The sequence below is a fragment of the Chiloscyllium punctatum genome, chromosome 24 (assembly GCF_047496795.1).
Source record: "Chiloscyllium punctatum isolate Juve2018m chromosome 24, sChiPun1.3, whole genome shotgun sequence".
Classification (NCBI taxonomy): Eukaryota; Metazoa; Chordata; class Chondrichthyes; order Orectolobiformes; family Hemiscylliidae; genus Chiloscyllium; species Chiloscyllium punctatum.
Window position 1 is genome coordinate 88,837,346 of NC_092762.1, and position 12,085 is coordinate 88,849,430.

General features: G+C 46.4%; 1 protein-coding gene across 1 annotated transcript in view; it reads right to left on the reverse strand.

Annotated features, from left to right (window-relative positions):
- Positions 1-12,085, reverse strand: part of kxd1 (KxDL motif containing 1) — a 122,410-nt gene that overhangs the window by 7,114 nt on the left and 103,211 nt on the right. The window contains exon 4 of the mRNA XM_072594499.1: positions 3,447-3,493. Within this exon, the coding sequence (XP_072450600.1) occupies positions 3,447-3,493 (47 nt within the window). The remainder of the gene's footprint in view (positions 1-3,446; positions 3,494-12,085) is intronic.

The following is a 12,085-nucleotide window of genomic DNA, read 5'->3' on the forward strand; positions in this document are numbered from 1 at the left end:
TATCATAAGCTGTGGAGGGATTCAAATCCACACCCCCAGAACATTGGCCTGAAGTTCTTGGTCGCTAGGGAGACAGTTAGCACTGCAAATGCTGAAGATCACAGTCGAAGAGTGTGGTGCTGGAAAAGCACAGCCGGTCAGGCAGCATCTGAGGAGCAGGAGAATTGACGTTTCAGGCATAAGCTCTTCATCAGGAATGAGGGGTGGCCCAAGGGGGCTGAGAGATAAATGGGAGGTGGGGGGTGGGGAAGGGGGAGATAGCTGGGAATGCGATAGGTAGATCAATTTGTGGGTGATGGTGATACGTCAGAGAGGAGGGTAGAAGAGATGGATGGGAAGGAAAATAGACAGGTAGGACAGGTCAAGAGGGCAGTGCCGAGTTGGAAGGTTGGATCTGGGATAAGGTGGTTGGGGGTGGGGGGGGGGCCTGGGAGAGGAGTAATGAGGAAATTGGTGAAATTGAAATTGATCTCATGTGGTTGGCAGATCCCAAGGCAGAAGGTGAGCATTCTTCCTCCAGGCGTCGGGTGGTAAGGGTTAGGCGATGGAGGAGGCCCAGCACTGCATCTCCTTGGGGGAGTGGGAGGGGGAGTTAAGAGTGTTCAGCCACAGGGCAGTGGGGTCGTTTTGTGCATGTGCTCCGGAGATATTCTCTGAAGCGTCCTGTGTCCCCAGTGTAGAGGAGACCACATCGGGAGCAACAAATACAGTAGATGATGTGTGTAGAAGTACAGGTAAATCTGACGGACGTGGAAGGCTCCTTTGCGGTTTTGGATGGAGTCCAGTAACATTACCAATAAATCACTGCAACATGAAATAAAAGCATGCAGGCAACATTCCCCTCTTTACATTGTGGTGTCTGAAGCTTTAAGATTCCAGCTTTGAGTCTGTTTCCTTTGGTTTTGCATGGATGGTACGTGTCATTAGCAAAATGTAATGTCCATTCTCAAGTACCCTTGGACTGAGTGGCTTACTGAGCCATTTCCAAGGGTCTCTTATGCTGGGGGTTTGGAGTCACATATAGGCCAGTCTGGCTAAGGATGGCAGATTTCCTTCTCTGAGGGACATTAGTTAACCAGATGGGTTTTTACAACTATCAATGATAGGCTCACAGTTGGCATTGTTGTGACCAGCTTTGGATTCCAAATTTTTTAACTGAATTTGTATTCCACCAGCTGCCCTGTGGGATGTGAACATACCCCTGCAAGAGGATTAGCTTGGTCCTCTGGATGACAAGTCTCGTGATGTTACTACTATGCCACCAATTTTTCCTGAAGTTGTTTGAATCCCAAAGAGCTGATGCTCCTCGAGCTGCACAGACTTGCTGTAGAAATGGCTGCCAGCTCCTTTTGCTCTCATGTAATTACTCAGTCTCTCATTAAATACATCTCTGCTCTTCACCTCATCTGTCCCTTGTGGTAGTGTCCCACATTCCCATTACTCTCTGGTTAACTGCTTTCTTTTGAATTCCTTGTTGATTTGTTGGCCACCTTTGTTTGGACTTTTGCAGAAATGGAAACTTTTTCTCTACATCTAACCTATCATTCTATAATTTAAAAAATGTCAGGTGACTCCTCGCCTACCTTTTCACTGCAATCTGATCAACCTTTGTTCAGAAGTACATGCTTACAATTCTGGTCTTTGTCTTGTGAATCTTTTTTGCACTTTTACAAGTGCTCCTATATATTTTTTCTTGGATAGACTAGTGTGATATAATTAAGGTTCTCTACAAGTTTAAAATAATTTCTCAGCTTTTCAATTGTATGCTTTTGTATTTTAAAAAAATTATTAGGTAGCGACATTACTTTTAATGATTCATGGCTTAGGTGAGGGTAGCAAGGGCACAGGAGCTAAATTCAAAGTAATAACTAAGACAGGTGGGAAAATGGGTTGTGAAGATGACAATGAGTTTGCAGGTGGATACAGACAGGTGAAGCGAGTTAACAAAAGTCTGGCAGATGGAATATAATGAGAAAACATGGGGGAAGAATTAGGAAAGCAAAAATCACTTCATGGAGATTAAATTCTGAAATGCAGAGGAGTTAGATGTTCTAGTGCATAAGTCACAAAAGATTAGTATGCAAGCACAGCACGGAATAGAGAGGCTAATGAGAGACTCTTTTATGGTGACAGAAATTGAACATAAAAGTAGGGATGCTATGTTTCAGTTATACAGAGCACTGGGGAGACCACATCTTGAGCAATGCAGACGATGTCAGTCTCCCTATTTGAGGAAGAATGTAAAATGCACTGGAGGTGGTTCAGAGGGAGTTTATGAGACTAATTGCTGGAATGAAAGCATTGACTTATGAGGATAGGTTGGATAAAGTTAAAAATCACAACACCAGATTCTAGTCCAACAGGTTTATTCAGAAACACTAGCTTTTGAGGCACTGCCTCTTTATCAGGTGCTTGTTCTACAACCACTGATCCCTCCAACTACTACTCTTTGTCGCTCATCCAGTTCTTTATCCATCTAGCTAGAACACCACTTAACTTTACTTTCTTGATTAGATTACCATGGGGAACCTTATCAAATACCTTACTAAAGTCCATGTATATGACATCAATATCCCTTCCTTCATCTATCAACTTGGTCACTTCCTCAAAGAGTCTGGTTAGGCAGGGCAATAAAAGGTTATTGGGGGTAGATAAGAATGTGGAATTTTAAACACAAACAGGTCAGCCAATACCTTACTGAATGGTGCAGCAGGCTTGAGGAGCTGAATGGTCTACTCCTGTTCCTATTTCATACGATCGCAAATATCTGCAGATCCCTGATTCCTGTTACTCTCTGTACCATTTAGTCTCCCAATTCCCAGGCAGTTTGCAATTTCCTTTTGCTTCCTACCACAAGGTACAACCTCACACTTCTCTGTGTTGCAAGTCATTTGCCAATTAAACAGGGTAAAAACAAGGACTGCAGATGCTGGAAACCAGAGTCTAAATTAGAGTGGTGCTGGAAAAACACAGCAGGTCAGGCAGCATCAGGAATCCTGATGAAGGGTTTTTATCCGAAACGTCGATTTTCCTGCTCCTTGGAATGCTGCCTGACCTGCCGTGCTTTTCCAGCATGACTCTAATCTAGACATTTGCCAATTACACATCCGTTCTATTTATTCATTAACATTTTTCTGAATTTTGCCACATTGTTCCCCCGGATTAATGTACAGGCAGAGAATTACAAATATCCATAACCATCTAATGAAAATATTTAGAAACATAGACAGAGAGCAAGAGTTGGTCATTTGGACCTTTGAGCCTGCTCCACCTTCAATAAGACATTGGCTGATCAGTTTGATTTCAAATTCCACATTCCAATCTCTCAAAGTAGAAGATTTCGGTGTCCTACCTGATAAATGTCTATGGGCTTCTCTGACAAGTCCCATAGCTAGACAAATGACACTAATCTGTGAAAAATGTACATCCCACCTGAAGATACTTACTGCTGAATGCTTCTGGATGTTGTTTTGCAAGCTTGTCCTTCAGAATCCTAAAGGGAAAAACAAACAATCAAGTGACCAAGACCCTGGAAGCCACATTCAGAAATATTCTCCTTCGATTAGACCTTTGTTGGTGCCAGTTGATAAGACTTTCTTCATCTCAGATTATCTGCAACCTCTTGTGCAATATTGCTTCTTGTAACTTACACATGGCAATACTGTGCATCAAGACACTCAGACATGGAGACTGTTTATACCTGACAAAAATATTGCATGCACATACAAACAGTGATATCATACATACCTACTTACAATGTACTCTCCAACTTGAGACTTTATCTGGAGTACCGGGTGACCAAGACTCCGCTCAAGACACCAACTCCAAGTCCAAACATGCAACAGTGCAACACAGTACAGGTCCTTCAGCCCTTGATGTTGTGCCGACCTTTTATCCTACTCTAAGATCAAACTAACCTACATATCCTTCATTTTACTACCCTCCATATGCCTATCCAAGAGTCACTTAAATGTCCCTAATGTATCTGATTATACTCCCACTGCTGGCAGTGCATTCTATGCACCTACCACTCTGTGTAAAGAACTGACCTCTGACATCACCCCTTATTTCCTTCAATTACGTTAAAATTATGCTCCTTTTTGATAGCCATTTCCACCCTGGGAAAAAGTCTCTGGCTATCCATTCTACCTATGCCTTTCATTATCCTGTACACCTCTATCAAGTCACATCTCATCCTTCCTCGCTCCAATGATAAAAGCCCTAGCTCCCTCAACCTTTCTTCATAAGACATGCCCTCCAGTCCAGGCAGATCCTGGTAAATCTCCTCTGGACCCTCTCTAAAGCTTCCACATCCTTCCTATAATGAGGCAACCAGAACTGAACACAATATTCCAAGTGTGGTCTCATCATGGATCTAAATGCTGCAACATAACCTCGCGGCTCTTAAATTCAATCCCCCTGCTATCGAAAGACAACACACCATACGCCTTCTTAACAACTCTATCAACCTGGGTGACAGCTTTGAGGGACCTATGGACGTATACCCCAAGATCCCTCTGTTTCTCCACAGTGCCGAGAATCCTGCCTTTAACCCTGTATTCTGCATTCAAATTCAACCTTTCAAAATGAATCACTTCACACTTTTCCAGGTTGAACTCCATCTGCCACTTCTCAGCCCAGCTCCGGATCCTGTCAATGTCCCATTGCAACTTACAACAACCCTCCATTTTATCCACAACTCCATCAACCTGAGTGTCATCGGCAAACTTACTAACCCACCCCTCCACTTCCTCAACCAAGTCATTTACGAAGGTCACAAAGAGCAAAGATCTCAGAACACCACTGGTTACTGAACTCCAGGCTGAATATTTTCCATCTACTACCACCCTCTTCTTCCATGGGCCTGCCAATTCTGTATCCAGACAGCCAGGTTTCCTATATCCCATGCCTCCTTACTTTCTGAATGAACCTACCATGGGAAACCTTATCAAACGCCTTGCTAAATCCATATACATCACATCCACTCCTCTACTTTCATCAATGGGTTTTGTCACATCCTCAAAGAATTGAATAAGGCTTGTGCCCCTCACAAAGCCATGCTGACTATCTCTAATCAAACTATGCTTTTCCAAATAATCATGAATCCTGTCTCTCAGAATCCTCTCCAAAGATTTGCCCACTACCGACCTAAGACTGACTGGCCTGTAATTCTCAGGGTTATCCCTATTTCCTTTCTCGAACAAGGGAAAACATTAGTCATCCTCCAATCATCTGGTAGTACTCCAGTCGACAGTGAGGATGCAAAGATCATCATCAAAGATGCAGCAATCTCCTCCCTCGCTTCCCATCGTAATCTTGGGTATATCCCTTCTGGCCCAGTGGACTTATCTATCCTCAGGTTTTTCAAAATTTCCAGTTCATCCTCTTCCTTAACATCAACCTGTTCGGGCATATCAGCCTGTTTCACACTGTCCTCACAAATGAGAAGACCCACTCACTAGTGAATACTAAAGCAAAGTTAGCAGGTTTTGAGAAGATTTGTAGCTCAAGTTGAGGTTCTAGATGTAGGTTTGCTCGCTGAGCTGGAAGGTTAATTTCCAGGCATTTCGTCACCCTACTAGGTAACATCTTCAGTGAGTCAGGCAGCATCCGAGAAGCAGGAAAATCGACGCTTGAAGATACCTCCTCCTACTGCACCCTCGACCATGACCTCAGCCCCCATCACCAAACCATCATCTCCAGATCATACACAATCTCATCACCTCAGGAGATCTCCCATCCACAGCTTCCAACCTCATAGTCCAGGAACCTCGCATCGCCCAATTCTACCTCCTTTCCAAGATCCACAAGCCTGACCACCCCGGCTAACCCACTGTCTCGCCTGCTCCTGCCCCACCGAACTCATCTCCACCTATCTTGATACTGTCCATTCCCCCCTAGTCCAGGAACTCCCCACATATGTTCCAGACACCACCCATGCCCTCCACCTCCTCCAAGACTCCAGTTTCCCCAGCCCCCAATGCCTCATCTTCACCATGGACATCCAATCCCTCTACACCTCCATGACCAGGGGGTCCAAGCCCTCCGTTTCTTCCTCTCCCGTCATCCCCAATAGTACTCTTCCACTGACACTCATTCGTTTGGCTGAACTAGTCCTCACCCTTAGCAATTTCACCTTTGAATCCTCCCACTTCCTCCAGACCAAAGTGGTAGCCATGGGAACCCGAATGGGCAGGTGTTATGCCTGTCTCTGTCAGCTATGTAGAACAGTCCACCTTCTGTAATTACACAGGCACCACTCCCCACCTCTTCCTCCGCTACATTGATAACTGCATCAGTGCCACCTCGTGCTCCCACAAGGAGGTTGACCAGTTCATCAACTTCACCAACACATTCTACCCACACCTTAGTTTACCTGGACCATCTCTGACACCTCCCTCTCCTTCCTGGACCTCTCCATCTCCAACAATGACAACCGACTTGACACTGACTTTTATTTTACAAACCCACTGACTCCCACAACTACCTGGATTACACCTCTTCCCACCCTACCTCCTGCAAAAATATTATTCTGTATTCCCAATGCTTCTGCCTCCGCCGTATCTGCTCCCAGGAGGACCACTTCCACCACAGAACACACCAGATGGCCTCCTGTTTTAAAGACTGCAATTTCCAGTCCCAAGTGGTTGAAGATGCCCTCCAATGCAGCTCATTCACATCCTGCACCTCTGCCCTCAGACCCTACCCCTCCAACCATAACAAGGACAGAACTCCCCTGGTCCTCACCTTTCACCTTACCAACCTTCGCATTAACCGCATCATCCACCAAGATTTCCGCCACCTCCAAACAGACCCCACCACCAGGGATATATTTCTCTCCCCACCCCTTTTCACTAAGACAGTTCTCTCAGTGACTACTTGGTCAGGTCCACGCCCCCTAACAACCTCCCCTCCCCTCCTGGCTTGTTCCCCTGCCACTGCAGGAATTACAAAATTTGCGCCCACATCTCCAAACAAGGCCCCAAAGGAGCCTTCCATATCCATCCCAGTTTCACCTGCACATCCACCAATGTCATTTATTGTATCTGTTGCACCCGATGTGGTCTCCTCTACATTGGGCAGACTGGACGCCTCCTCGCAGAGCGCTTTAGGGAACATCTCCGGGACACCCACACCAATCAACCACACCACCCTGTGGCCCAACATTCAAACTCCCCCTCCCACTCTGCAAAGGACATGCAGGTCCTGGGCCTCCTCCAGCGCCGTTCTCTCGCCACCCGATGCCTAGAGAAGGAACGCCTCATCTTCCGCCTCGGAACACTTCAACCCCAGGGCATCAATGTGGATTTCACCAGTTTCCTAATTTCCCCTCCCCCCCCACCTTACCCCAGTTCCAACCTTCCAGCTCAGCACCATCCTCATGGCCTGTCCTACCTGCCAATCTCCCTTCCCACTTATCCGCTCCACTCTTCTCTCTGACCTATCACCTTCATTCCCATCCACCTATTGTACTCTTTGTTACCTTCTCCCCAGCCCCACCTCTTCCCATTTCTCTCTCCAGGGCAAAAGTGGGTACTGCAGATGCCGGAAACCAGAGTCTAGATTAGAGTGGTGCTGGAAAAGCATCCAAGGAAAATCGACGTTTCGGGCAAAAGCCCTTCATCAGGCTTTCTATTATATGCTTGGGTTTCTTTGGGTTGGTGATGTCATCTCCTGTCATCCTGAGAGATGACATCATCAACCCAAAGAAACCCAAACATATAAACAGAAAGCAGGAATTATCAACAGTGCTTCTACCGGAGGCCCACTGAAGATGTTACCTAGTAGGGTGACGGAACATCTGGAACTGAACCTTCTAGCTCTGCGAGCAAATCTACATCCAGAACTAAAGCAAAGTATTCATTAAGGACCTCCCCTACCTCCTCTGACTCCAGACACAAATTCCCTCCATGATCCCTGATTGGCCCTACCCTCACTCTGGCCATCCTCTTGTTCCTCACGTAAGTGTAGAACACTTTGGGGTTTTCCTTAATTCTACCCGCCAAGGCATTTTCATGCCTTATTCTAGCTCTTCTAAGTTCATTCTTCAGTTCCTTCATGGCTACCTTGTAACCAGTTAGAGCTCTGTCTGATCCTTCCTTCCTCAACCTTAAGTAAGCTTCCTTCTTCCTCGTGACTAGGTGTTCCACATCTCTTGACATCCAAGATTCCTTCACCCCAACACCCTACCTTGCCTCACTGGGACAAACCTATCCAGCACTATCAGCAAGTGCTCCCTAAACAACCTCCGCATTTCTGTTGTGCATTTCCCTAAGAATATCTGTTCCCAATTTACAATCCACAGTTCCTGCCTAATAGCATTGTAATTCCCCCTCCACGAAATACTTCCCCATACCGTCTGCTCCTATGCCTCTCCATGACAATAGTAAAGATCAGGGAGTTATGATTACTATTACCGAAATGCTCTCCCACCGAGAGATCTGACACCCGACCTGGTTTGTTGCCAAGCACCAAATCCAATATGGCCTAGTCTCTATAATCAGTCAGGTATCCTTCCTGGACACACCTGACAAAAGCTGCTCCATCCAAACTACTTGCACGAAGGAGGATTAAATCCATAGTAAGGAAGTTGAAGTTACCCATGACAACAACCCCGTTACTTCTGCACCTTTCCAACCTCTGCATCCCCGTCTGCTCCTCCGTGTCTCTGTTACTATTGCGGGGGTCAATAGAAAACTCCCACTAAAGTGACTGCTCCTTTCCTCTTTCTGACTTCCACCCGTACTGACTCAGCAGACAAACCCTCCTCGATGACCTCCCTTTCTGCAGCTGTTATACTATCCCTGATTAGCAATGCCACTCCCCCACCTCTTTTACCACCCTCCCTTTACCTTTGAAACATCTAAACCCCGAAACATCCAACATCTCCATAATGGCCACAACATTATAGCTCCAATTACTGATCCATGCTCTAAGTTCATCCCCCTTATTCTGACACTTCTTGCATTAAAGTAGATACACTTCAACTCATCAAACTGACTGTAACGTTGCCCTATCAACTTTCTATCTTTCCTCACAGTGACTCTGTATGTTGTACCTGCCTGTTCATCAGCTATCCCATCTTCTGAACCATAGCTCCGGTTCCCATTTGCCTGCCAAACTGGTATAAACCATTCTGAAGAGCTCTGCGGAACCTCCTGCCCAGGATATTGGTGCCTTTCCAGTTCAGGAGCAAACCACCCTCCTTGTGCAGGTCCCACCTTCCTCAGAAGGTATTCCAATGATCAACATATCTGAAGCCCTTCCTTCTACATCAGCCCTGCAGCCACATGTTCATCTGCACTCGCTCTCGTTCCTTGCCACACTAGCCTATGGCACCAGTAGCAATCTTGAGATTACTACTCTGCTCGTCCTGTCTTTTAGCTTCCAACCTTCCCTATATTCATTTTTCACCAATATCAGGCCCAGAGACATCAAGACAACGAGACTGGGCCTCCGGACAGAGGAGTTGAGCACTGACAGTCGGTGAGTAAAGGAATTGGGGAAAGTGGGGAACGAGGTCCATCTTTATCTGTCTTCAATATTTTTCATCCTGTATGAATTGGTTCTTACCCTACTACAGGAAAGAAGCTAGCTGTTGGTAAGTATTTAAGGTAGACAGGCAGGAGGCTGGAGGAACACAGCAAGTCAGGCAGCATCAGGAAGTGGAGAAGTCAATGTTTCAGGTGTAACCCTTCTTCAAGTCTGGGGGTGGGTGTTGAGGGGAGCTGCAGATAAAGGGGGTGGTGGGGACAGAGTGATGAGGTGGGGATAGGTGGAGACAGTAGAGGGTACAACCTGATTGGTCAATTGGTGGAATGAATCCAGTAGGTGGCTGAGAGGAGTGGAAGGGAGGGGGAGGGGCTGGGAAGGGAGTCGGGGGATGGGAAGGGTGGTTATTTGAAATTGGAGACCTCATTGTTGAGTCCTCTGGGCTATAGGCTGCCCAGACGGAAGATGAGATGTTGTTCCTCCAATTTGTGGTTTGATTCAATCTGCCAAGGGAGGAGGCCAAGGATGGTCATGTCAGAAGGGGAGTGGGAAGGGGAATTACAAAGGGCGGTGACTAGGAGGTCTGGTAGGCCCCTGCAGGCCTGACTGTGATGCTCGGTGAAACGTTCCCTTTGTTTAAGTTTGGTCTCCCTGACATAGAGTGTTTAAGGTTTATTTTATGCCTACCGTTCAAAATAGTATAGGAACTGGTGATAAGGTTAACAAAACTAAACAATTGAGTAAATTAATTACATATTAATTAAAACACATCGGAGATGGCAGGTCAGGTGACGTGTCACAGCTATAGCATGTGGAAGTTCCTGGATGCTGGTGTAAACTTGGGCAAATACACCTGCAATCAGTGCTTGCAACTCAAGAAGCTTCAGTTGCTATGATCTGGAGGCTGAACTACAGACACAACACCACAATACATCAGTGAGGGGAAAGTTTCCTGGATGCTTTGCGCAAGGAAGTAGTCACACTTCTTGGAATAGACTTTTTTGAATTAGTCAGTGCTCAGGGACAGGAGTGTGCAACTGCGAGGAAGGCAGATAGGGTCTCTGGAGGGCAGAAGTGCAAGAGTCTCAGCCTTCGCAATTGCCCAACAGATTTCAGGTCATATCATGTTTGGGTGAAAGTGTATGCACATGATAGTATAGTTAAAAAGGTTAACACTGTCCTCTGCAGCCAAAAGCAAGAGTGCAGTGCATGCGTGATGTCAAAGTTTGGTAATTCAGAGCTTCAAAAAAAAGACAGATAGAGGGGTGGATCCAATTGTCACAGTCCATGTAGGCAGGATGAAGGGTGAGGTTCTGAATAGCCAGTAGAAGGACCTCACTACCAGATTACACAGTAGACCCTCAAATGATAATATTGTGTGTACCATTACCTGAGTGACATACAAACTGCAATACTGCAAATCAACTTAGAAAGGTGATTGCATGTCTCAAAGACTGGTATGGGAGAATTGGGCTCCATTTCACAGGCCACACTGGTACTGGGAGGATGCCAATTGTCCTGTTGGGATTGTCCACACCTGATCTATACTGGGGCTCATATTGTAGTGAGCCATGTAACTGCAGAAGCCAAGAGGATTTAAAATAAATCAGTTGCAGATGGAATTTAACTCAGAAATCTGGAGGTGATGTACTTTGGAAGAAGTAACAAGACAAGGGAGTACTCAGTGAATTCAAAGTTTTACCTGCACACCCACTAATATCATTTATTGTATCCGTTGCTCCTGATGCGGTCTCCTCTACATTGGGGAGACTGGACGCCTCCTAGCAGAGCGCTTTAGGGAACATCTCCGGGACACCCGCACCAATCAACCACACCGCCCCGTGGTCCAACATTTCAACTCCCCCTCCCACTCTGCCGAGGACATGGAGGTCCTGGGCCTCCTTCACCGCCGCTCCCTCACCACCAGACGCCTGGAGGAAGAACGCCTCATCTTCCGCCTCGGAACACTTCAACCCCAGGGCATCAATGTGGGCTTCAACAGTTTCCTCATTTCCCCTTCCCCCACCTCATCCTAGTTTCAAACTTCCAGCTCAGCACTGTCCCCATAACTTGTCCGGACTTGTCCTAGCTGCCTATCTCCTTTTCCACCTATCCACTCCACCCTCTCCTCCCTGACCTATCACCTTCATCTCCTCCCCCACTCACCCATTGTACTCTATGCTACTCTCTCCCCACCCCCACCCTCCTCTAGCTTATCTCTCCATGCTTCAGGCTCTCTGCCTTTATTCCTGATGAAGGGCTTTTGCCCGAAACGTCGATTTCGCTGCTCCTTGGATGCTGCCTGAACTGCTTTGCTCTTCCAGCACCACTAATCCAGAATCTGGTTTCCAGCATCTGCAGTCATTGTTTTTACCTCAGTGAATGGCAGGACATCCGGAAGCTCAGAGGAACAGAGGGAGCTTGGAGTGCTTGTCCACAGTTCCCTGAAGGCAGCACACAGGTTAACAGGATTGTAAAAAGAAATATGGGACACTTGTCTCTATCCATCATGGCAAAGTTCATAAAAGCAGGGAGGTTATTTTGGAGCTATACAAAACTCTGGTGAGGCCATGGCTGGCCATGTGCAGTTCTG